We start from the raw sequence: 24552 nt of genomic DNA, 5'->3' as shown, positions 1-24552 counted from the left end.
CTGGGGCCCCAGCACTGGCACACAGCAGGTGCTCATTAAATGCTTGTTGCAGGGGCGCCTGGGTGACTCAGTCCCTCAAGCGTCCGACGTCCCCCCTGGTCATGACCTCCGGGTTAGTGAGTTCGAGCCCCGCATGGGGCTCTGTGCTGACAGCTCAGAGCCTGGAGCCGGCTTCGGATCTCGCTGCCCCTCCCCCCGTTAAGATTAAACATTAAAAAAAAAATGCTTGTTGTATGAATGAATGCAATGTCAACAGACACAGCCCTTTACACATCCTCTCTCTGAGATAATAATTGTGGCAAACCCTCAGGGGCTGAGGCCTGTGTTGGGAACTTGACGTAGATTTTACAACCGTAGGACTTGGGATTGATCATTCTGATCCTCATTTTACAGAGGGCGAACTGAAGCACAGAGAAGTTAGGTGACTTTCTCAAGGTCACACAGCTAGTAAACAGGATTTAAACCCAGATCTGGCTAGCTTCAGGGGCCTCACTTTTTTTTCCCCCCAGGGGCCTCACTTTTAACCCTTGGCCTTTCTTCTGCAAAGCCCTGTCATCTCCAAACCATTTTTTGACAGAGTCTCAGTGCTGTGCACTCTTTAAAAACTGACTGGACCTGGGGATACGGGTGGACAGAAAGACAGACAGACTGAGCTGCAGGAACTCTTGGCCCTGAGAGGGCTGTGTGTTGCCAGGCGGAGCCCAGTGCCTGCCTCCACCTGGCACCCCTGGCCCCCTTCCTGGGGGGTGGGGGGTGGCCCACTGGGTGTGATGGTCCTTCCCCGGGAACCGGAGCATACCGAATCAGATGTCTCAGCCTGGTTTTCCTGCCAGAGGCACAAGGACACAGGAAGGCATCCTTCCCCTGGGGAAGTACCCATCTAAAAGCCTGGGGGAAAAACCCAAAGGCACCTAACCAGGAGAATCCCTTAGCCTCCTCGGAGCCCACAGCCGCCTGGGGGGGTGGGGGGTGGGAAAGGTGGAGCCAGAGTTGGGTTCTATCCGTGACTCACAGCTGGAGGAACATCTGCCCAGCACTTAGCAGCTTACAAAGAGCTTTCATACAAATGGTCTCATTTTATCCCCACCACATCTTGAGAGGGAGGGAGGCTTGTTCCCATTATACTGACGGCGACACCAAGGTTCACCGGGGTTCATTCACCCGCTCTGGCCTGGAGCACGTGTGCCCTCCCTTTGTGGACAGGCATCAATGGCCTGGGGGACCCCTTCCTGTCCAGCGGGCCAGCCTCCTACCGGCTCATACCCTCCAGCCATCATGCTCAAGTCCCCTGGGCTGGCTGTCCCCCAGGTCCTTGGGGCTCTATTCTGTGGTGTTCCGGCTGGCTGCTTTTACCCATAATCCTCTGGCTCCACAGGCAATGCCCATGGACTAGTTCTGTGACCCCCCTGAGGCCTCCCCCTCTGAGGTCCAGAGCAGTTTTCCCAGCCCAGTGAGCCAGGAACCTCCCTGTGCCCATGCCCCCACCTTCAGCCCATGTGTATATCAGCACCTGTCTTTGGCATTTCTTTAAATACAAATAAACAGGTTTTTTTTTTTCAACGTTTTTTTTTTTTTTTTTTTTTTAATTTATTTTTGGGACAGAGAGAGACAGAGCATGAACGGGGGAGGGGCAGAGAGAGAGGGAGACACAGAATCGGAAACAGGCTCCAGGCTCCGAGCCATCAGCCCAGAGCCTGACGCGGGGCTCGAACTCACGGACCGCGAGATCGTGACCTGGCTGAAGTCGGACGCTTAACCGACTGCGCCACCCAGGCGCCCCTACAAATAAACAGTTTTATTGCTACTTAAGTTTCACTCTTATAAAGTGTACATTTGGGGCGCCTGGGTGGCTCAGTTGGTGTAGCGCCCGACTTCGGCTCAAGTCATGATCTCATGGTTCATGAGTTCAAGCCCCACATCGGGCTCTGTGTATCATGACAGCTTGGAGCCTGGAGCCTGCTTCGGATTCTGTGTCTCCCTCTCTCTCTGCCCCTCCCCAGCTCATGCTCTGTTTCTCAGTCTCTCAAAAGTAAATAAACGTTAAAAATTTTTAAAAAGGAGTTAATGTTTATTTATTTTTGAGAGAGAAAGAGAGACAGAGCGTGGGCGGGGGAGGGGCAGAGAGAGAGGGAGACACAGAGAATTCAAAGCGGCTCCAGGCTCTGAGCTGTCAGCACAGAGCCCAGCCTGGGGCTCAGACCCATGAGCCGTGAGATCATGACCTGAGCCGAAGTCGGACGCTTCACCGACTGAGCCACGCAGGCGCCCCAAGCCCCTCTCTCTTCCGACCCTGCTCAAGCCCCTGGCCCCCGGCTGCCTGGACTCCCTCTCCCTGCTCTCGGCCTACGAGGCGCGCCTCAGCGCCCGGCCCAGGCTCAAGGCCTTCCTGGCCTCCCCTGAGCACGTGAACCGCCCTGTCTTCGGTGCCCGTTAGACATGAGCGTGCCTCCCTCGAGAGGACTGCCCTTGGGGACCAATAAACACGGTGAGCGGAAAGCGGTGCTGTGGTCACTGAGGGGCTGGAGGGCACCGCGGACCCTCTGCCCCTTCCCGGGCAGCCTCGGGAGGATGAGGCTTGGGCTGGGCATCTGGGCCCCCGGGACGGCATTACCCAGCTGACCTGCCACAAGACAAAGAGCGGTTCCGGGTCCAGACTGGCAGGGGAGACGTCAGGCCTTCAGGATCCACCCGGAGGACTTCCCGCGGGAGGGAGGTGCCCTCCCTGGGGGCACTCACGGTTGCGGCAACCCGGGAGCCCTCCGAGTCTGGGACAAGGGCAGCCGTGAATGTGGCAAGCAGTCCCCGGCATCTGTGAGTTCCACGGTCCGCTCACACACTCAGGGTGACCTCCGCACATGTTGTACCCTGGGAAGTGACACAGTCTGCCGTCTCACACAGGCAGCAGCGTTGCTCATTCTCACGTGTCGCCCACGGTCACCCTCCGGCAGCCCGGCGGGTGGCCAGCCGGGACCAAGTGTATATGCCCCGAGGCCAGCCTGGAGCTCTGGGTGGCCTGGCCTGGCCGACCCTTTAGACAAGCCCCTGCCCCACGGGCTTCAAGCAGAGGCCCCGTGAGGAGGGTCTCTCGTGCACCGGATTTGGGGGCGCCGGTTGGCAGTTTGGGTTCCTAGAGGACAGCCGGCTTCTGTGTGCAGAACGCCCCGGGAAGGGCCCACCGGTCCCCGTGAGGAGAGTGGCAGAGCCCGGAAGCCCCTGTCGTCCTCCTGGGTTTCATAGGGCCACCCCGGGTGGCTGCAGGGCAGGGCTGAGGCCTGTGAGCCTCCTCTGTGCCCTGACCGGTGGCTTGGGGGGCGGAGGGCAGGACCCTCAGGCCGCGGTGTTTCACCGTGCAGGCCGCCGGGACGGTGGCCGTAGGAGGGTCACAGAACGGGCCGGGGAGACCCCGGGCATCCTGTAGATCCCAGAGCGGCAGGAAGAAAGCTGCTCTTTTGAAAGCTTCCTGTAACCAACAGCTTCCATATTCTTTGGGGTGACCGGGCTGGGCATTTTTTTTTTAATGTTTATTTATTTGTTCTTGAGTGAGAGAGAGCGTGAGTGGGGAAGGGGCAGAGAGAGAGGGAGACAGAGAATCCCAAGCAGGCTCCGCGCCATCAGCAAAGAGCCTGACGTGGGGCTTGAACTCGTGAACCTTGAGATCCCGACCTGAGCCGAAACCAAGAGTCGGATGCTTAACCAACCGAGCCACCCAGGCGCCCCGTGGGCATTTTGATTGTATAGCTCTGCGACCCCAAGAAGGTGGATAGAAGAGGCTCCCGCGGTCAGGAGGAGGGACCCTGGGGAGGGGAGGGCAGGTGCCCTCTTTGGGCAGCTGGGGGCTCGGGGGAGCTGGTGCAGCCAGGTGTGGGGGAGGGGAGACGGCTAGGTTGGGGAGAGGCTGGGAGCCCCTCCAGCTGGGGAGGTGACAAGTGACCCCCAGCGTTGAGCTTTCTCCGAGCCATGTCCCGGGCATGTCACTTATATTAACTCATTTGGTTTTCACAAAAGAAGCCACCTCGTAGATGCTGTCAATATTCCCACTTCACAGATGAGGACCTTGGGGCCCAGAGAGGTGAAGGCACCCTGCTCAAGGACATACGGCTGGTTAAGAGGCCAAGGCAGGATTTGAACTGAGGCTCTCTGGCCCCAGAGCACGTGCCTGTAATGATTCTGCTCTAGGTGGGGACTTGAGCCACCAGTTTTTATATCCTGGCACAGGGTGAGCACAGTGACCCGCAGGGGCTTGGTAGCTCTGGTGACCCCTCTAATTATATGGGGGCAGGAACCCTAAGAGAAAGGTTGGGCTTCCAGCTTATCATGGGCAGAGGGGGGGCTGGCTCCGCTTTGGGGAACATTTGCTGGAACATTCAGGGATTGATGACTGGGTTTGCTCCCCAGCTGGTTACAGGTGAAAAGCTCGTCCTTCCGGGAGCTCCGGTCCCGGAGCTCCGATTCGTATGTTCGAGCCCCACATCGGGCTCTGTGCGTCATGACAGCTCAGAGCCTGGAGCCTGCTTCAGAGTCTGCGTCTCCCCCTCTCTCTGCCCCTCCCCGTTCATGCTCTGTCTCTCTCTGTCTCAAAAATAAATAAATGTTAAAAAATGTTCAAATAAAATAAAATAAAGTGTACATTCTGTGACTCCAGTATATGCAATGTTGGGCAACCATGATATAATTCCAGACCATTTACATCACCCCAAAAAGAAACCCTTTAGCGTGTATCAGTACGTCATTCCTTTCCATGCCGAGTAGTATTCCATTACCTGGATATACACGCTTTGTCTACCCATTTCTACACGGAGGGACGTTTGGGTTGTTTCACTTTTTGGCTTTTATGAAGCATGCTGCCGTGAACATTTATGAGAAAATTTTTGGTGTGAACGCATGCTTTCACTTCCCTGGGGCACGCCCCTAGGAGTGGGCTTGGCCAGGCACATGACAGCTCATTTTGAGGAACCGCCAAACTCTTTTCCAAAGCAGCTGCACCATTTTATAAGCCCCACAGCAGCATGTGCAAAGGCCCCGACTTCTCCACGTCTTCACCAACACTGTTGCTGTCTGTCTTTTCCACTCTTGCTATTCTGGTGAGTGTGAAATGGTATCTCAGCATGGCTATGGGGGCCAAGCCTGGGTTGACTTGGGGGGAACGGGTGGAGAAGGAGCCATCATCTTTGCCCTCTAAAGAATCACAGCTCAGAATAGAGACAGACACGACGCTTCATTCACACACTGATTAGTACGTGTCAGGCCGTGAGTGGGCTAGACATCACGACAAACACCAGGACAGGTAAGATATGGTCTCCACGCTAATGGACTCTGTTTAAGAAGAATCTAAGGCCTTCAGCAGCGGCCCACCCACCCATCCATCTACCTACCTCCATCCATCTCTCTGTCTGTCCATCTATATACCCCTCTACCCAATCATCCACCCGTCTGACAACCAAACATTTGACCAGCAGTCCATCAAAACATCCACCTCTCTATATATCCACCCATCCATCCAACTACCCATATACCCGACCAGTCAATCTCTACCTGTCTATCCATCCATCCATTCACCCAACCATCTATTGGTACAATCATCCATCCATCCACCTATCAACTGTTTAACCACTAGCCTGTTTACCCACCCTTCCATTCAATCAGCTACCTGTCCATCCATCCATCCATCCATCCATCCATCTGTCAACCACTGATCCACCTGGCCATCCTAGACACTGGAGCTGGAGCTCCAGCTTGGCTAAGCTGGGCTGGGCAAGTCAAGGGCATCAAGATGAACACCCTAGCATGCCTGCTGTTCATTGAACACAAGTAAGGAAGGATTTCCAAGCCGCGCTTTCTCCACCTGGACACAAAGCCTTCGCTTTGTGATTGAAAACACTTTTAGCCACTAGACCCTGACCAGTTGGCACCCCTCCTACGTTGGCTCAAACTTCGGGGCACACATCTCTAACCACTTCCCGCCTTAGATGGTCATGTGAGCACAGGGTCACTCATCATACATGATACCCACCGTTTTTCGAGACCTTCCTAAGTGCCAGGAAACTGCTAGGCCCTTTATTTAATTTTCACAAAGGCACCACGAGGCCCAGGTCAACCCCCATTTTCCAGATAAGGAAACCGAGGTTCAGAGAGGTGAAATACCTTGCCAGGGGTCACACAGTGAGTGCGTGGGGAAATCCAGGCCTACAGGCCTTTTCTAGGACCTTACAGAAAATGGTAGAATTCCTGTATCTGAAGGATGTTCGCAAGATGCGGCCTGGGATGTAGTACTCCCCTGGCCTCCAGGAGGGGAGGCCCCAAGTACAGAGGGCTGGAGGCGGCTGGAGGCCGAACCTTCAAGTGGTCAGCTCGGACCCTCACAAGGAGCCCTTCCCACCCTGGACGACCCGGCTGGAGTCCACTCACCTCTGAACGCTGACCACTCCCCAGGTCCTCAGCTCCGCTCGGGGCTGCGTGGGGGCCGTCCCCTCTGCCTGCTGGCCACCCCTCCCTTCAGGCGGTCACTCCCATCGTCTCTCTGGTCTCGGCTCACATGCCACTTCCTCGGCCCCCCAGTCACAGCAAGGTCCCCATTCTCCTCCCTCTTGACAGCCTCTTCTCCTCCATAGTCCTTCTGGGTCTGCTGAATGTGTATCTCCCACCAGCTGGAAGGTTCCAGGAGGCAGGGACTGGTCCCCGACACCCAGGAAGGCATATATATAGCAGGTGTTCCACAAACACTTGTTGAAGATGCCACCCGTCTGGAATTTTCTCCAGCCTCTTGCCATCATACCTCCTCCAGGGGCACTGACCGCTGCCTCCCCTCTGAGGACCTCCGCCTGGGGGTATGAGCCCTGCCTCCCCGCCTGAGGGCCTCTGCCTAACATACTCCGTTGGATTCCAGCACCTGAAACCCTCCACATTCACAGTTGATCCCCGCCAGGGTCCCAGCACTCACCCAGGGCTGAGCATGGGTTAAACATAGGTGGGCAATGCCTAAAAGGGAGGCCCCGTCCTCCCTTCTCCTCCATGAAGCCCCCCTGATGCCTGGGCCAGTGCTCCCGAGTACTTAGACTGTCTGGGGCCCTTTCCTGAGTCAGAGGTGCCTGAGAGCAGGGCCTTTGGGACAGACATGGTCTGTCTGTGTAGCCCCAGCAGCTGGCCTGAGGCTCGGTCCCAGCCTCAGACGTGTGCAAAAGGAATGCACGAATGGGTGGCCATTCGTGTGGCTGAGGGAGGCCAGAGCCACCGGCTCAGGTGGCAGGTGTCTGGAGGGATCCGTTTCTCTCAGACAAAGGCTGGTGCGGGGGGCAGGTGAATAAATCATGAGGGGCCTGGAGCGGGGCCGGGGCAGGACAACTGACCTCATTCTGGGTGGTGAAGCGCACACAGCTTGGGTAGTCAGAGGGCTGGGGACAGAACAGGGGGGCACAAGAGGCCAGTGGGGGCTGCCTGGCCCAGCCCCACATTTCTCCCTGACAAACGAGAGGCCGGAGGTCAGCAGAAGGTAGGTGAGAGGTGCTGGCAGGAGGTGGGAAAGCTCAGAGCTGCTCTGGGGCTCTGGGTGGGGAGAAGGGGGGACGTCTGGGGCCAGGATGGTGGAGGGGGGTGCTGTCTTTCCAGAATCCAGGAGTCATCCTGGGGGGGGGGGGCAGTGCGGGCAGGGAAAATAGGAAGAGCAAGGATGGACAGACAGATGGACCAACGGAGCAGAGGGAGGGAGTGACAGAGATGGGTATGAGAGGTCAGAGAGACCCCCAGAGACAGCAGGGCAAATGTCAGCAGAGTGCAGGGGGGTGGCAAGGGGCCGTGGGTGAGACAGACGCAGAGAGATGGGCAGAGAGGGGCAGTGAGCAAGGCCCAAATGGCGGGGGGCCGGGGGGGAGACCATAAACCAGAAAGGCCAGGTGACCAGGTGACCAGGGCTCTGCAAGGTAGTCCGTGGCCAGCATGGGGCTGGAGACCGGTGGCTTGGGGGAGGCTAGGACTTGGGTGAGCAGCACGGGGAGAGCCCTACCAGCCTGTGGAGAGAGGGACAGGGTAAAGTACCCGGGAGCCTGTGGGGACCGCACCCACAGCTGCCTACTCAGTCACCCTCCCGCAGGAACGGGGCGACCAGAGTGGGAAGAGGAGGCGCCCAGCCCTGGTCTCCATGGCCCTTCCCCAGGGCCAGGCAGATGGCAGTCTCCCCGCGGGGGACCCCAGCCCCTCTGAGGGCACCCCAGGGCCCAGCCAGGCCCCTGCCAGCCCAGCAGCCAACAGGCGGCGGGCACTCCTCAAGGAACTGGAGGCCCGGGTGCAGGCAGCCTACGGGCAGGTAAAGGGGACAGGGGTGTGGGGCACCAGAGGGAGCAGCGGGGATCCCACGCCGCAACCGGCACCCTGTAGGACAGACCCAGGGCAGAGCTCAGGGAGGAGCCCCGGGACGTGCAGGTGGGAGGAAGGCTCAGCCGGTCAGTCAGCTGCCCAGGACAGAGGCTGGCATCTCTCCCCACCTCTGCCCTCACCGAAGCCCCGCATCCAGCCCACAGCACCCAGAGCTGTCTCCCTTCCGCTCTTCACCTGAGTACAGGGTCGGGGGGCTGGTCCAGGCAGAGGTGCCGAGGGCGGGCAGGCTGGCCAGGGGCTCTAAGGTGAGAGCAAGGGCCCTGGCCCGGAGGGTCAGGAGCTTTCTGGACCGGGCCAAGACGGCCTCCTCTCAGGACAGGCAGTAGGGGCAGGGCCTGCCGAGTTCATACCACCATTCTAAAGCAGGAGGCTTTTTTCCCCCTTTTTTTTTTTTTTTTTTTTAATTTATTTTTGGGACAGAGAGAGACATAGCATGAACGGGGGAGGGGCAGAGAGAGAGGGAGACACAGAATCGGAAACAGGCTCCAGGCTCTGAGCCATCAGCCCAGAGCCTGACGCGGGGCTCGAACTCACGGACCGCGAGATCGTGACCTGGCTGAAGTCGGACGCTTAACCGACTGCGCCACCCAGGCGCCCCCATACCACCATTCTGAGGGGAGAGGTGCCCCAGCCCGCCCTGGCACCCTGGGCACCTGGTTTCCTCCTCCCGTGTCCGGGCCCTGCCTCTGAAGACATTAAGTCTCTCCTAATTGGGGGAGATTAGGGGTAGGGGTTGGGGGAGAAAGCGCTGGAGAGGAGGTGCCCAGAAGACCCTCAGAGTGAGCGCAGGGAGGCTGTGCCTTCCAGGGGGCCTTGGCTCCTGAGTGGCCCCCCTCACCAGCAGGGATGCTTAGAGATAATCCTGGATTAGGACCCAAGCCCCCGGGCCCAGGGCTCCCCGCCTGCCCACCCGCTCCCAATCTTCCCCGCGAAACCCTAGGAAAATCCCCTGCAATGCTCCCAGGCTCTCACTGGGGACAGCTGGGAGCAGACAGGAGCCCACAGCATCCGCTGAGGCCCAGCCCTGGGCCGCCCCCAGGACTCCAGGCCTGGCATGGTTCAGGAGCCCATGGGAAACTGTGCCAAACGGCCTCGACATCGGGGGCCTAAGGTAGGACGGCTAAGGGGGAGAAGCCAAGGCCAGGAGGCTGGGCTGGAGCCTGGAAGGGTCAGGTGGGGTGGGCAGAGCCCTGTGTGAGGGCCGGGCTGGGGTTAGAGGTAGAGCAGGGCAGGCGGGTGGAGGGGGTGGTTCCCACCACCCTAGACCAATCAAGATTTCCCTGGGGGAAGGCCCCAGACTCCGGCCCCTTGCAGTCCTGGCTCCCACGGACCCCCGGGCCTTCCCGCCAAGCTCATTCGGCCCCCCCGGGTGCCCATCCAGCTGCCCTGTGCCGGCCGCTCTTCCTGCTCTCTGCCAGTCAGAGACAGGAGGTACAGAGCTGCCACCGGCTTTCTGAGCAACCTTGGTCCAGTCCCTTGCCTTTTCGGGGGCCTCGGTTTGCCCAGTTGAACGGTAAGGGGGTGGACCCTTCCGGCCTAGAGTATTGATGGGTGAAGGCCCCCAATCTCCTGTGCCCCGTTCCAAAGATGGGAGAGGCTGGTGAATGAGGGTGGAGGGGCCGCAGGGGCCGCCGCCCCAGCTCACAGCTGGCTCTGCCGCAGGAGCGCTGGCAGTGGCCCAGCTCCCCCCCAGGGCGCTCCCACCACAGCCCCGGCCCCGGCCCCGGCCCCGGCCCCGGCCCTGAGGAGCAGGGGGACCCTGGGCCGGGCATCCAGGGTTACTCGGTGCTCAGCAGCCTGGTGGGGCCCGCCTGCATCTTCCTGCGGCCCAGCATCGCGGCCACCCAGCTCGTATGTATGGCAAGCCCCTGCCTTTGCCTCCTCTCTGCCTCTCCTTGAGTGGGGTCTTTGGAGCAAAGGCACACAGATCCAGGGGGTGGGACAGAGAAGAGTGGAGAAAACATCAAGGGGATCAAACAGCGGGGAGACCCAAGGAGACCCACCAGGAAAGAGAGAGGAGAGGGAACAGAGAACCTAAGAGACAGCCACCCAGGGGGTGGGCAGGGAGGTGGCAGGGCCTCCGAGTGAGAGAACAAGAGAGACACACGGAGGTCCCCAGGGCCGTGTCTGAGGCTCTGCCCGACCCCAGATCCACCTCTGGCAAATGGAGCTCTGCGACCTCTGCAAGGGGAGGGGCAGGAGGTGGGCAGAGGTCTGGGCAGGGGGCAGGGAAGGGGCGGCCCAAGATGCCCAGGCCAGCGGGCGGGAACCGGTGGCAGCCACCAGCCCTGAGCAGTGTCAGATGACCCAGGCCCTGCCCGTGCATGTTGGGGGTGCTGACTGGGGAGCCCCAAAGAACAAGAGGAAGGGGCGCAGGTGTCAGGGTGGTCCAGGGGATTCTTAACTTCTCTGTGCGCCACCCCCCCTCCAGGACCGGGAGCTGCGGCCAGAGGAGATCGAAGGTAAAGCGTTTTGGAAAAGACTAGTCTCCAGAGGGGTGGACAAAGGGTGGAGCGCACAGGGTGGGGACACTGGGTGGGGCCTCGGTGGTCTCCACCAGGAAGGAACTAGGGGCAAGAAAAGGGCTGCAGGAGATCACAGAGAGATGGGGACGAGACCGAACGGGGAGGGGTTGACAGAGCCCCCAGCTGTCAGTCCCCAGGTCTCATTCGCCAGGTGGGTCTCACTTCCCTTTTATGTTTGTCCATTGAGCAAACGCCTCCTGGGTGCCTGCTGCGTGCCTGGCCCTGTGCTGGGCACAGGGAGTGTGGCAAACTAGACAGATACAGCCCATGTCCTCGGGGGGGGGGGGGGTGCAGATGTCAATGAGTCAACAAGTACAAACGATGCTAAGCGCTGGCAAAGAAATGAACAGATGGGCTGGAGGGGACTGAATTTAGACGGAAGACTTTCTTGGGCAGGTGACCCGAAGACCAGAAGAGGGAAGAGTGTTCCAGAATGTGAGCTCCATGAGCTCCATGAGGTTAGGGATTGTTTCCTTTCTTTTCCTTCTTTCCTCCTTCCTTCCTTCCTTCCTTCCTTCCTTCCTTCCTTCCTTCCTCCTCCTTCCTTCCTTCCTTCCTCCTTCCTTCCTTCTTTCCTTCCTCCTTCCTTCCTTCCTTCCTTCCTCCTTCCTTCCTTCTTTCCTTCCTTCCTTCCTCCTTCCTTCCTTCCTTCCTTCCTTCCTTCCTCTTCCTTCCTTCCTTCCTTCCTTCCTTCCTTCCTTCCTTCCTCCCTCTTCCTTCCTTCCTTCCTTCCTTCCTTCCTTCCTTCCTCCTTCCTTCCTTCCTTCCTCTTCCTTCCTTCCTTCCTCCTTCCTTCCTTCTTTCCTTCCTCCTTCCTTCCTTCCTCCTTCCTTCCTTCCTTCCTCTTCCTTCCTTCCTTCCTTCCTTCCTTCCTTCCTTCCTTCCTCCTTCCTTCCTTCCTTCCTTCCTTCCTTCCTTCTTCCTTCCTTCCTTCCTTCCTTCCTTCCTTCCTCCTTCCTTCTTCTTCCTTCCTTCCTTCCTTCCTTCCTTCCTTCCTTCCTTCTTTCCTTCCTCCTTCCTTCCTTCCTTCCTTCTTCCCCTTCCTTCCTCCTTCCTTCCTTCCTTCCTTCCTTCCTCTTCCTCTTCCTTCCTTCCTTCTTTCCTTCCTCCTTCCTTCCTTCCTCCTTCCTTCCTTCCTTCCTTCTTCCTTCCTTCCTTCCTTCCTTCCTTCTTCCTTCCTTCCTTCCTTCCTTCCTTCCTTCCTCTTCCTTCCTTCCTTCCTCCTTCCTTCCTTCTTTCCTTCCTCCTTCCTTCCTTCCTTCCTTCCTCTTCCTTCCTTCCTTCCTCCTTCCTTCCTTCTTTCCTCCTCCTTCCTTCCTTCCTTCCTTCCTTCCTTCTTCCTTCCTTCCTTCCTTCTTCCTTCCTTCCTTCCTTCCTTCCTCTTCCTTCTTCCTTCCTCCTTCCTTCCTTCCTTCTTCCTTCCTTCCTTCCTTCCTTCCTTCCTTCTTCCTTCCTTCCTTCCTTCCTTCCTTCCTTCCTTCCTTCCTCTTCCTTCCTTCCTTCCTTCCTTCCTTCCTTCCTCTTCCTTCCTTCCTTCCTCCTTCCTTCCTTCTTTCCTTCCTCCTTCCTTCCTTCCTCCTTCCTTCCTTCCTTCCTTCTTTCCTTCCTTCCTTCTTTCCTTCCTTCCTTCCTTCCTTCTTTCCTCTTCCTTCCTTCCTTCCTCCTTCCTTCCTTCTTTCCTTCCTCCTTCCTTCCTTCCTCCTTCCTTCCTTCTTTCCTTCCTCCTTCCTTCCTTCCTCCTTCCTTCCTTCCTTCCTCTTCCTTCCTTCCTTCCTTCCTTCCTTCCTTCTTCCTTCCTTCCTTCCTTCCTTCCTTCCTTCTTCCTTCCTTCCTTCCTTCCTTCCTTCCTTCTTCCTTCCTTCCTTCCTTCCTTCCTTCCTTCCTTCCTTCTTTCCTTCCTCCTTCCTTCCTTCCTTCCTTCTTCCTTCCTTCCTTCCTTCCTTCCTTCCTTCCTTCCTTCCTTCCTTCTTTCCTCTTCCTTCCTTCCTTCCTCCTTCCTTCCTTCTTTCCTTCCTCCTTCCTTCCTTCCTCCTTCCTTCCTTCCTTCCTCTTCCTTCCTTCCTTTCTTCCTTCCTTCCTCCTTCCTTCCTTCCTTCCTTCCTCTTCCTTCCTTCCTTCCTCCTTCCTTCCTTCTTTCCTTCCTCCTTCCTTCCTTCCTCCTTCCTTCCTTCCTTCCTCTTCCTTCCTTCCTTTCTTCCTTCCTTCCTCCTTCCTTCCTTCCTTCCTTCCTTCCTTCCTTCTTCCTTCCTTCCTTCCTTCCTTCCTTCCTCCTTCCTTCCTTCTTCCTTCCTTCCTTCCTTCCTCTTCCTTCCTTCCTTCCTCCTTCCTTCCTTCCTTCCTCTTCCTTCCTTCCTTTCTTCCTTCCTTCCTCCTTCCTTCCTTCCTTCCTTCCTTCCTTCCTTCTTCCTTCCTTCCTTCCTTCCTTCCTTCCTTCCTTCCTTCTTCCTTCCTTCCTTCCTTCCTTCCTTCCTTCCTCTTCCTTCCTTCCTTCCTCCTTCCTTCCTTCTTTCCTTCCTCCTTCCTTCCTTCCTCCTTCCTTCCTTCCTTCCTCCTTCCTTCCTTCCTTCCTTCCTTCTTTCCTTCCTTCCTTCCTTCCTTCCTTCCTTCCTCTTCCTTCCTTCCTTCCTCCTTCCTTCCTTCTTTTCTTCCTCCTTCCTTACTTCCTCCTTCCTTCCTTCCTTCCTCCTTCCTTCCTTCCTTCCTTCCTTCCTTCCTCTTCCTTCCTTCCTTCCTCCTTCCTTCCTTCTTTCCTTCCTCCTTCCTTCCTCTTCCTTCCTTCCTTCCTCCTTCCTTCCTTCTTTCCTTCCTCCTTCCTTCCTTCCTCCTTCCTTCCTTCCTTCCTCCTTCCTTCCTTCCTTCCTTCCTTCTTTCCTTCCTTCCTTCCTTCCTTCCTCTTCCTTCCTTCCTTCCTCCTTCCTTCCTTCTTTTCTTCCTCCTTCCTTACTTCCTCCTTCCTTCCTTCCTTCCTCCTTCCTTCCTTCCTTCCTTCCTTCCTTCCTTCCTTCCTTCTTTCCTTCCTTCCTTCCTTCCTTCCTTCCTTCCTTCCTCTTCCTTCCTTCCTTCCTCCTTCCTTCCTTCCTTCCTTCCTCCTTTCCTTCCTTCCTTCCTCCTTCCTTCCTTCCTTCCTTCCTCCTTTCCTTCCTTCCTTCCTTCCTTCCTTCCTTCCTCCTTCCTTCCTTCCTTCCCCTTCCTTCCTTCCTTCCTTCCTTCCTGCCTTATCCCCACTACCTAGAGCAGAGCTTGGCACATAGCAGATGCTCCTTAAATATTTGTTGAAAGAACGAATTAAAGAACTAGCACATGCAAAGGCCCTGAGACAGCAAAGAGAAACTGATGTTTACAAGGAGGAAATGATTTGACCAAAGGACGAAGGAAGGGTGTGCTGGTCCAGGCTGGGGTCCGGGGGGACGAGTGGGAAGGACTGACCCCGCCCTGCCCGGCAGAGCTGCAGATCGCCTTCCAGGAGTTTGACCGAGACCGTGACGGCTACATCGGCTACCGGGAGCTGGGCGCCTGCATGCGGACCCTGGGCTACATGCCCACTGAGATGGAACTCATCGAGATTTCACAGCAAATCAGTATGTGCCTCAGACCTGCCCCAAGCCCAGTTCTCCGGGGGCCATGGCCATGGCTTGAGCAGCTGGGCGGCCCAGGGAAGAGAGATGCCTCCACAGGTTGGCCCCCAGAGCCGGGGACCCTGGTCATTCTCAAGGCGCTTACTCTGCCTCTGAAGAATCTCCCCATCCCCTACAAGGTGGCGGGGGGGGGGGGGCAAGGACCGTTATCCCCACTTGTTAGATGAGGAAACTGAGCAGATGATCCAGCCTATGGGGCCCCGCGAGAGGGAAGGACCCATTTAGTGGGGCAGGGGAGAGGGACACGGGCCAGGAGAGGAGGGCAGGGGAGGGCCGGGGCCGGGCACGGGTCTCTGGTTGCCTGGGGTCCCTGACGGGTACAGCCCCCAGGTGGCGGGAAGGTGGACTTCGAAGACTTCGTTGAGCTGATGGGCCCCAAGCTGCTGGCAGAGACTGCAGACATGATCGGCGTCAGGGAGCTTCGAGATGCCTTTCGGGAGGTGCGGCCCCTGGGGCTGGAGGGAGGGCAGGGGCTTCGGGTCTGCCGTGACGGAGGGCTGAGTGAATGCGCAGTTTGGCCGGGGACTCAACGCCTCGACCCACGCTGCCACAGTTCGACACCAACGGGGATGGCCGCATCAGCTTGGGTGAGCTGCGGGCAGCCCTCAAGGCCCTGCTGGGGGAGCGCCTCAGCCAGCGGGAGGTGGACGAGGTCCTCCACGACATTGACCTCAACGGGGACGGCCTGGTGGACTTTGAAGGTACCGCCCACTGCCCTCCGCGCTTAGCGCCAGCACAACCCCCGGAGGTTTTTAAGAGCTCAAGGAAATGACCAAAGGGGCATCGGCGCCGTGCGCCCGGGAGCAGGACAAGACAGTCAGTTCTTAGGGAGGCGGGAGTGCTTGGCCAAAGATGTGGATGTGGCCAAGATGTGAAGCCAGGCGGGTTGACCAGAACCTCGTTCTTCCTCTAGGCCGCGTTGCCCCAGGGGGAAAACAAGGGTTAAATAATGACAGGAAGCCAAGGAAAATCAGTATGTAGAAATTCTCCCAGAGTTGTTCCTGAGCTTCCTAGCAGCCAAAGCAAAGAGGAAAACAGGTTCAGTTACGAGGTTTGGGGGTCTTGTCGTTGCTGCTGTTTCTCGGTTTCATTTCGTTTTGTTTTGTCCATAAAGCAAAGCCCCTCTTCTTCGCCTGGGGGCCCATTCCCCAGATCCAGAAGACTCCCTTGTGGGCTATGCCCTGGGCCATGCTTCCTCCCACCTCAAGGCCAATATATTGGTCTCACCCCTACTGGGGTCCAGACTGCAGACCCGCAACCCTGGCTTTGTCCCGGCAGAGTTTGTGCGAATGATGTCTCGCTGAGTCTGCACCGAAGCTGGAGGCAGGAGACGGGACTTGGGACCACAGCCACTGCCTGCCAGCGTGTGCCCGGAAACCCTCTGCTTCCAGCTGACCCTCCCCCACCCCCCGACCGCCTCCCTACCCTGCCTGTGGGCAACACCCTGTCCCGCCCTCACCCTCACCCCTGCTTCCCCACCAAGCCCCACTGCCCGTCCCTGTCTCTCTGAGAGTAAAGTGTCTTGGAGCCTGAGGGGATGGCTTCTGCTTCTCATTTGTTTACCCTGGAGGACCCAGTGTTTGGCCCCCCAAAAGTTATAAGATCCCTCGACCGTGAACTCCAGGTGGGCAGGGGCCCTTTCTGGATTCTGGGCCCATCCCAGAGCCAGTATCAGGAAACGTCCCTAGATGAATAAATGCCACCTGCTTCTCCCAGAGCCGGGATGTGCACTGGCCCCTCATCCCGCAAAAGGGCTCCCGTCAGGGCCGGGGTTACAACAAAGGGTAGCGCAAGGGAGTGAGGGCTTTTCCCAGGCCAACCTCACATACTCTGGGAGGGAGAAAGAGCTGGAAGGTCAGCTGGAAGGTCAGCTGGGAGGAGTGAGTGACGGACGGCCCCTTCGGATACACATCAGCTTTAGGGTTCCCGCCTCAAACGCCCGAGCGCGGCAGGGGCCAGGTCGGCGTCCGCTCAGAGGCTCTGCTGCCCAAGCCCGCTTCCTCGCCCTCTCTCTCTTGCATTCCTGACTTCACCTCAGCGTCTGCTTCCGGGGGGACCCAAACGACATGTCCCCTCCATGGGGGACATGGGACTCCAGCGCTGAAGTGGTCCTTAGAGCCCCATTCTGCAAACGGAGGAAACCAAGACGCTGAGTCTAAGCAGCCTTGCTAGCGGTCACACGGCCCCACCGCTGTCTCTCCCCGCCCAGTCCGTGCAGCACGTGCTGCTGGATTATTCTTTCTAAAGCGTTACTTGCGTTTTGCCACACTTCTGTTCTGGAACTGGCCGTGACACCCCCCCCCCGCCCCCATCGCCCCCAGATTAATCCAGCCGCTTCTTCAGGCACCAGAAGGCTCTGGGAGGATGAGGGCTGGGCATAGAATCACACACAGTTAGGAGGAAGCCGAGGTGGGACTTACAGCCAGGCCCCGGGACTCTAAAATCACAGCCCCAACAAGCTGGTGCCTCGAGTCACCGTGGAGCCGGGCCCTGGCCTCCGCTAGCTGCAGCAAAGGCTTGCCTCGCAGAGCACTGCCTGACCCACGGCTGTTCCCACCTGCCGGGAGGGAGCCTTGACCTTTTGGTCGAGAAGGGGAGGGAGCTTACAGCGCCCCCACCTGGTCGTCACCATTGCTGCTGCCGACAAGATGGCTTTGGGACAGAGAGGGCAGGGGGCCACCCGCGCCCTGCCCAGCCCAGAGCCTGGACGCCGAGGTGCCGGGGCTGGCCGCAGCGGTCTCAGCACCACTCGCCCGGCAGATCCCAATTAATCCCTAATTCTCAATTAGGGGATCTCTCCTGCCAGTCTGGCAGGCCTGGGGATGAGAAGGAGCTGCCCCAGCCCCAGAGCTTCCCTGGGGGCTCGGGCCCACACCACCCCCCCCCCCCGCCACCAGCCCCCCCTCCCTGCCACCACCCTCCACCTGCTGGCACAAATGGAATCGTCCGTCCCCTCTGCAGGGGCTGGGGGTGGTGACGGACGTGTGTCAGGGGACGACCGGAATCCTGCTGAGGGTCTGCTGCCCGCCGCCCGCCGCCCGCGGGCTCCTGGCCTGGCAGGCTCTGTGGTTGGGGTGGAGGGAGGGGGAGGGGATGGCGATGGGATGGTGTTAATTGGCCGCCCAAAGTGCCCACAGCTCCTCCAAATCTCCTATATGCCTTCCTACCCCCAAAAAGCTGCTGGGCCAGAAAGTCCCAACAGAGTAACCGCTGGAGCAGGGCCCAGGGCTGGGAAGAAACAGTGAGCGGACAGAGACTGTCCTGAGCCAAGAGCCCCTTCTCCACTTAGTGGGGGCACCTGCCCCCCAACCCCGTAGGCTGTGGCCAGCAGGAGCAGGCCGGAGCGACGAGATCTTCTGGGTTTCCAAAAGAAACTGTAAACTCAGACTTACATTGAGTCCATTTTATTGATTTTTTTTTTTAAGAGAGAGTGAGTGGGAGAAAGGGGCAAAGGGAGAGGGAGAGAGAATCCCAAGCAGGCTTCACACTCAGCATGGAACCAGACTCAGGGCTCCATCCCACGACCCGGGGATCAGGACCTGAGCCGAAATCAAGAGTCAGACGCTCAACCGACTGAGCCACCCAAGCACCCCAATTAAGTCCACTTTAAATAGTTTGCTGACTATAGAATTCAATGAGGTGTATAAACCTTACATGCAGCTCAATGAATTTTTATATGTGTGTGCACTCAGGGAACCATCACCCACATCAAGATATTACATCCACTTATTTTATTTAGAACAGTTCTAGGCTTACAGAAGTATCTTGAAGATACTACAGGGAGTTCCAGTATACAATCCACCACAGCCAGCTTGGGCAAGGTTCTCCAGAGAACAGAACCAATAGAAGACGTGTGTGTGTGTGTGTGTGTGTGTGTGTAGCTATTTATTGTAAGGAATTGGCTCAGGTGATCATAGGTGCTGAGCAGTCCCAAGGTTGACAGTCAGCAAGGTGGAGAGCCAGGGGAACTGGTGTTTCAGTTCCAGTCTGAGCCTGAAGGACTGAGGACCAGCAAAGTTTCGAAGACAGATGTCCTGCCTCGACCCTCAAGCGGGCCAAGTTCCCTCTTACTCAGCCTCGGTGCTCCATTTGGGTCTTCAACTGATTGGATAAGGCCCACCCACCCATCATGGGAAGGGCCATCTGCTTTACTCAGTCCTCCAATTCAGTGGATGTTAATTGCATCCAGAAACACCCTCGCAGTCACACCCAAAGTCACATTTAGCCAAACGTCTGGCCATTTGCGACCCAGGCACGTTGGCACTTAAAATTAACCATCATGCTCTATTAATATCTTATGTTAGAATGGTCCATTTGTTGCAATTAATAAACACTGACACATAATTATTAACTAAAGTCTATATTCTATGCAGATTTCGTAATTTTCCCCCTGACTATCCTTTTGCTGTCCTGAATGCCACCCTGGACACCACATTACATTAGGCATCATGCCTCCTCAAACTCCTCTTGGTTGTGATAGTTTCTCAGGCTTCCCTTATGTTGTTTCATTTTTCTGATCTTGACAGTTTTAAGGAACACTGGTCAGGTATCTTATAGAAAGTCCCTAAGTTGGGATTTGTCTGATGTTCCCCTCATGATTAGTCCGGGGTTATGGGTTTGTAGGAGGAAGACCACAGAGGTAAAGTGCCCTTCTCATCCCATCATATCAAGGGTACACAGTATCAACATGACTTCACTGTTGATGTTGACCTTGATCACCTGGCTTGAGGTAGTGTTTGTCAGGTTTCTATACTACAAAATTACTTTTTCTTTCTCCCATTATGTACCACACTCTCTGGAAGAAAGTTACTCTGCATAGCCCACACTTAAGGGGTGAGGGGTTACAGTCCACCTCATTAAGGACAGAGTCTCTACATAAATTACTTGGACTTCTTCTATATAGATTTGTCTCTTCTCTCCCTTTATTTATTCAACCATTAGACATAGATATAGAGATAGATGAGACAGAGATAGAAATAGAGATAGAAATACATGTCAGTAAGGGCTCATAGATATTTATTTTATACAAGTTATAATCCAATATTTTTTAAAATGTTGTTGTTCATATTCCTCCAGTTTGGGCCATTGGGAGCCCTTTCAGTTAGCTCCTGTGTCCCTTTGACATACCCCCATCATGGTGGCATTGAGGGTTTGGGGATTTGGGGGTGTGGTGGGTTTGGGTTTGTTTGTTTGTTTGTTTGTTCGTTCATTCGTTTGTTTTTCAGCATTTTCTTACTTTCTAGCAGTATAAGATGCTCCAGGATCATCTTGTCTATTTTCTGCCCCAGTCTTAGAATTAGCCATTTTCTCCAAGGAACGCTGGTTCACTTTATTGGAGAATGCTATTAGAAACCAAGATCTGGGGGGGGCGCCTGGATGGCTCAGTCAGTTAAGCATCCAACTTTAGCTCAGGTCATGATCTCGTGGTTTATGAGTTTGACCCCTGCATCAGGCTCTGTGCTGACAGCTCAGCCTGGAGCCTGCCTCGGATTCTGTGTCTCCCTCTCTCTCTGCCCCTCCACCCCCCTCTGCTTAAAAATAACCATTAAAAAAAAACTTAAAAAAAAAAAAAGAAACCAAGATCTGGGTGCTATATTGCTTATAGGCTCTCTCAGTTGATAGAGAAGATATGCATGTACACTAATCTGTGTTTATACAATTTTTAAATATTTCTGTATGTAATCTACTGTATCTATATTGAGCTAAACACGAGTTCATATTAATGTCTCCAATTTCCGACCCATTATTACATGGATCATGCTAGCCTCCTCCCCTTGCTTACAAGTAACTTCTCGTCCAAAAAATAAGAAATCATCCATGTTCATTTACTTACTTTTTAATTCCCGTGTATGTGCACAGTGGTTTTAAAATTGTCAACCCACACCCCCACAGGAAACCACTTCAACTAGAGACAGTGCTCCTTCATTGTCACAGATCCACTCATTTCCAGATTAGCACCTTAGTCACCCGCCCCTTCAGTGAGGCCATCTCGTACATTTGTAAAACAGCTAGACTCTTTTGTCACATTCTTCATTCCATCCTGGGATCCCCTGACCTCCTAAATGATTTTTTAAATTTTGCATAAAGCTTACTCTTTACAACAGATGCTTAATATCTTGTATCCACCATTACGGTATCATATAGAATAGTTTCAATGCCTTAAAAAAAAAAAAAATCCCCAGGGTGACTGGGTGGCTCAGTTAGTTGAGCATCCCACTGTTGATCTCAGCTCTGGTCTTGATCTCAGGGCCATGAGTTCAAGCCCAGCACGGGGCTCCAAACTGGGTTTGAAGGCTACTTAAAAAAAAAAAAAGTCCAGGGTGTCTGGGTGGCTCAGTGGGTTGGGCGTCCGACTTCGGCCCAGGTCATGATCTCACGGTTCGTGGGTTCGAACCCTGCATCGGGCTCTGTGCTGACAGCTCAGAGCCTGGAGCCTACTTTGAATTCTGTGTCTTCCTCCCTCTCTGCCCCTCCCCCCTCCCTCTCTGCCCCTCCCCCGCTTGTGTTCTCTCTCTCAAAAATAAACACTAAAAAATAAATTTTTAATGTGAAAGAACATTACAAAAAACACATAAACTTTTAAACAATTATTTAAAACATCCCTTGTTCAGCTACTTAATTCTACCCCTCATCACCCCTGGCAACCAGTCATTTGTTTACCTTATGTAGAAGTTTCCTTTTTTCCAGAACGCCCTACAATTGGAATCATACAGTACATGGTTTTTTCAGACTGGCTTCTTTCACTTAGCAATATGCCGCTCTGTGTCTTTTCATGGCTAGATAGATGATTTCCTTTTATTGCTGAATAATAGTTCATTATATGGATATATCACAGTTAATTTGCTCATTCGCCAATTGAATGCCACTTCCTCTGGGAAGACTTCTGTGATGTCACCAAGCAGGCTCCTTCCTCCAAATTCCAATGCATCCTGTACCAGACTTCCCATTGTCTTAATATACTGTGTGCGTTCGCTTCCCTGTCCGTCTCTCCTTGAGACTAAGAGTTTCTTGAGGGCAGAAGCCATGGCCAGTTCATTTCCATATCATCAGTGTCCAGCACAAGGCCTGGGAGGAAGGATAGAGTCAGAAAAATGTCTGTTGAATGAATGAATGAACGAACGAACGAACGAACGTCCTGCAGAGGAGGAAAATCTACAGACCCGGGGCATGAGGGGTATGCGAGGCCAGAAAAGTTTTGAGGAAGTGTAGCGTGGGAGAAAGGGTTAGTGTTTGGAGGAGAGTCTAAGATATAGGGTTATGAGGAATGAGATTTCAGGGGAGGGGTCTGGGTAGAGAAATAGATGGAAAAGAGGAGAATGAATATTCATTTGTCCACACGACAGCCCTATAAGATAGTTATTATTAGCGTCCGCCTCTTAAAAGACGGGGAAACCCAAGCATGCCGAGGTGAGTAACTTGCTCAGGAGGAAATCGCCTGTGGGGGTAGTGTGAGATTCGAACCATCAGCTTATTTAACTCCAGTCGATTCTCTCATCACCAGTTTGGGACAGGGCCCGACCTGCAGTGAGTAGTCAACGGAGGTGAGCTGTTCCTGCTATTGTCAGTATGAGGCACCGGCTTGGGGTCTGGGGGGCCAGGTTGAGGGGTCTCTGAGGTTGCCCTCGGACCGGAGACCCAGCCTGGACCTGAGCACTAGGCAAATGAGAAGCACGGGCGCGATGGTAGCGTTGGTGAGGGACCCGTTGCCATAGGAACAAACGGAGGCTTTAGGAGGAGGGCGCATGCGCGGACCGGGGAAAGGGTGTTGAACCGGTGAAAGGTGACGTAAAAGCGCACGGGGTGAGACGCAGGGCTCCGAACGTCAAAGCCCTGCGTCCTTCGGCACCCAGAGCGGTAGAAAGGCGCGTTCGGTGGTGGCGGCGACAGCAATAACAGCCCCGGCTGGACCGTGACCAGGCGGAGCGCAGCCGACGTGCAAAACAGCGCGAGTGAAGCGATAGGGCGGCGCCCGCACACGGGAAGACCCCTCCGCGTGAACCGCGGCGGACCGGACCAGGGTCCCGGCTTCCGAGGCCCCGCCTCTCGGGCCTTGGGACTAATCGGATAGAGAGCGCGCCGGCCTGGACCGCGAACTCGCCAATTGCGTAGGGCGTCAGCCACCGCCCAATCCGGAGCAGACAGGTGCGAGCCCCGAAAGGCGGAGGCCAATCAGCAGCGGTTGCGGCCTGTTGGGGCCGGTCTCGGCCAATGAGGAGGCTCGAGTGACATCTTCGCGCACCAATAGGGAGTGAGAGAGCGTTCGTGCCCGCCTACCCTTCCGGCCTGAGCTCTATTTACCAGGGGCGTGCGGCCGGTTTACCAATCAGAGCGCGGCTGAGCGGCCAAGCAGCCAACCCCGGAGGAGCGGCCGGCCGGCGTCCGCCGCACCCAAGAGTTGGGGATGTCCTACAAACCCATCGCCCCCGCCCCCAGCAGTACCCCCGGCTCCAGCACCCCTGGGCCCGGCACCCCGGTCCCTACAGGTGAGGATCCAGCTCTACCCCTGCTCACCTGCCCGGGTGGTCGGGAAGACGGCCTGAGTTCTGCAACACTGGGCCTGCCGCCTACCCTCGCTGAGCCTCAGTTTGCTGGCCTGTGAAGTGGGCGTGGTCACGTAAGGGCTAGTTGGTGGAGTGCAGGGGGAGGGGTTTGTCCCTGAAGTTGAGCACCTGAAGTGAAGCATCCGTTTGGAGGGAATCGGGCGAATCCGGTCGGGGGCTTGGAACGCTGGGAGGAGGTGTCCTGGCCCCGTGCTGACCTCTTACTCGCGCATGTTGCAGCCGGAAGTGTCCCATCGCCATCGGGCTCGGTGCCGGGAGCCGCTGCCCCTTTCAGACCCCTGTTTAACGACTTCGGACCGCCCTCCATGGGTTATGTGCAGGTGAGTGGGGCTGAGGGACTGCGTCTGGATGGGGACTGGGGGTCCCCTCGGGGCCTGAGTTCATCGCCCTGTCCTCTTTTGACACAGGCAATGAAGCCACCGGGCGCCCAGGGCTCCCAGAGCACCTACACGGACCTGCTGTCGGTCATAGAGGAGATGGGCAAAGAGATCCGGCCAACCTATGCTGGTAGCAAGAGCGCCATGGAGCGTCTGAAGAGAGGTAAGTGAGGCCTTCACCCGCCCTGGTCAAGAGACTAACACCGGACAGTCCTTCATGAGGAAGGGAAGGACATCTGAAGGCCACCTGAGCCAAGCCTAGACAAGGGCCAGGATCACCATCCAGAGAGGTGTTTTGAATTGAATTGAAATTGAGTCCGTTTACGGGGAAGGACCAGAGCATTTGTATTTCAACAAGGCAGATTTGAGGGTTAGCCACGTCTCTAATCGTATTAGTCCCCTCGTTAGATTATAGTCCTTGTCCTTTTTACTGAAAGGAAAGGGGGTAGAGAGGGAGGGGTCTTCCTCGGGGGGGGGGGGGGACTGTGGAGAGTCGCTCTACGTCACTTGCGCATCCCCACCTCAGGCATCATCCATGCCCGGGCCCTAGTCAGAGAGTGCCTGGCAGAGACAGAGCGGAACGCCCGCACGTAACAGGACGCAACTCCGCCTCCGAATCTGGACCTTTCCCGGCCACTGCAGAGCACCTGCTTCTCCCTGGCCTTCACCCCGAGTTGCACTTCCCAGCCTGGGCTTCCTGTCCTGTGTCCCGTGGTGGGTGCCCTCCAGGAACCAGGGGGCGGCTCTCACTCCAGTCGACAGCACTAACTGGGACTCTTTCAAGAGTTAGCAGCGAGGTCACTGTGAGTCCCACCCATGACCTGCCAACAGTGTTGATCCAACTGGAGCGTTCTCCTTTCTGTGGCCCCCACCACTCAGCACTTACCCAGGACTTTTCACCACTTTTCCCAGACTCCTCCCCTAGCAGGGCCTCCGAAGGCCTGTCACCTCCCTGCCTCGTCTCCTGGGCCATAGCGACTCTTTTTTCAGTGTCTTTTGCTAAATATGCCCTTTTTGTATAAATAAAAGATAATTTGGAGTTGTTCTCTCATCTCTTAGTCTTTCTGAGTCTGGTACTTCTGCTAAG

At 56.0% G+C, this 24552-nt stretch overlaps 2 protein-coding genes and 1 long non-coding RNA gene across 6 annotated transcripts; 2 read left to right on the top strand and 1 right to left on the bottom strand.

The window, feature by feature from the left end:
* Window positions 1–8131: 8131 nt before the first annotated feature.
* CABP2 (calcium binding protein 2) lies at window positions 8132–16060 on the top strand. 3 transcript variants are annotated; one of them, XM_058689844.1, is made up of 7 exons: window positions 9337–9478; window positions 10030–10218; window positions 10799–10829; window positions 14336–14470; window positions 14858–14967; window positions 15081–15228; window positions 15806–16060. In XM_058689844.1, the coding sequence occupies exons 1-7, from the start codon at window positions 9422–9424 to the stop codon at window positions 15829–15831; spliced, it is 696 nt and encodes a 231-aa protein (XP_058545827.1). In that variant the 5' UTR covers window positions 9337–9421; the 3' UTR covers window positions 15832–16060. The 3 variants fall into 3 exon arrangements, with proteins under 3 accessions (XP_058545828.1, XP_058545827.1, XP_058545830.1); XM_058689845.1 differs by lacking the exons at window positions 9337–9478; window positions 10030–10218 and adding an exon at window positions 8132–8296; XM_058689847.1 differs by lacking the exon at window positions 10030–10218.
* Window positions 16061–21050: 4990 nt separating this feature from the next.
* Window positions 21051–23144, bottom strand: LOC131488260 (uncharacterized). The gene is made up of 2 exons (XR_009250137.1): window positions 23039–23144; window positions 21051–21592 (listed from the first exon to the last, which is right to left on the bottom strand). It is a non-coding gene; the product is annotated as an uncharacterized LOC131488260 (long non-coding RNA).
* CDK2AP2 (cyclin dependent kinase 2 associated protein 2) lies at window positions 22339–24516 on the top strand. 2 transcript variants are annotated; one of them, XM_058689842.1, is made up of 4 exons: window positions 22339–23010; window positions 23308–23408; window positions 23496–23628; window positions 23992–24516. In XM_058689842.1, the coding sequence occupies exons 1-4, from the start codon at window positions 22929–22931 to the stop codon at window positions 24057–24059; spliced, it is 384 nt and encodes a 127-aa protein (XP_058545825.1). In that variant the 5' UTR covers window positions 22339–22928; the 3' UTR covers window positions 24060–24516. The 2 variants fall into 2 exon arrangements, with proteins under 2 accessions (XP_058545825.1, XP_058545826.1); XM_058689843.1 differs by lacking the exon at window positions 22339–23010 and adding an exon at window positions 23013–23141.
* Window positions 24517–24552: the final 36 nt, after the last annotated feature.

The sequence above is a fragment of the Neofelis nebulosa genome, chromosome 10 (genome assembly GCF_028018385.1).
Source record: "Neofelis nebulosa isolate mNeoNeb1 chromosome 10, mNeoNeb1.pri, whole genome shotgun sequence".
Taxonomy (NCBI): domain Eukaryota; kingdom Metazoa; phylum Chordata; class Mammalia; order Carnivora; family Felidae; genus Neofelis; species Neofelis nebulosa.
This window is presented reverse-complemented; position numbering and strand designations above follow the sequence as displayed.

Bases quoted from the DNA above. Each gene is read 5' to 3' on its own strand.
- CDK2AP2 (XM_058689842.1), top strand. From the start codon at position 22,929: ATGTCCTACAAACCCATCGCCCCCGCCCCCAGCAGTACCCCCGGCTCC. The intron at 23,011-23,307 runs GTGAGGATCCAG...CGCATGTTGCAG, and splicing joins CGGCACCCCGGTCCCTACAG to CCGGAAGTGTCCCATCGCCA. The intron at 23,629-23,991 runs GTAAGTGAGGCC...TCCCCACCTCAG, and splicing joins CATGGAGCGTCTGAAGAGAG to GCATCATCCATGCCCGGGCC.
- CABP2 (XM_058689844.1), top strand. From the start codon at position 9,422: ATGGTTCAGGAGCCCATGGGAAACTGTGCCAAACGGCCTCGACATCGG. The intron at 9,479-10,029 runs GTAGGACGGCTA...GCTCTGCCGCAG, and splicing joins CTCGACATCGGGGGCCTAAG to GAGCGCTGGCAGTGGCCCAG. The intron at 14,471-14,857 runs GTATGTGCCTCA...TACAGCCCCCAG, and splicing joins CGAGATTTCACAGCAAATCA to GTGGCGGGAAGGTGGACTTC.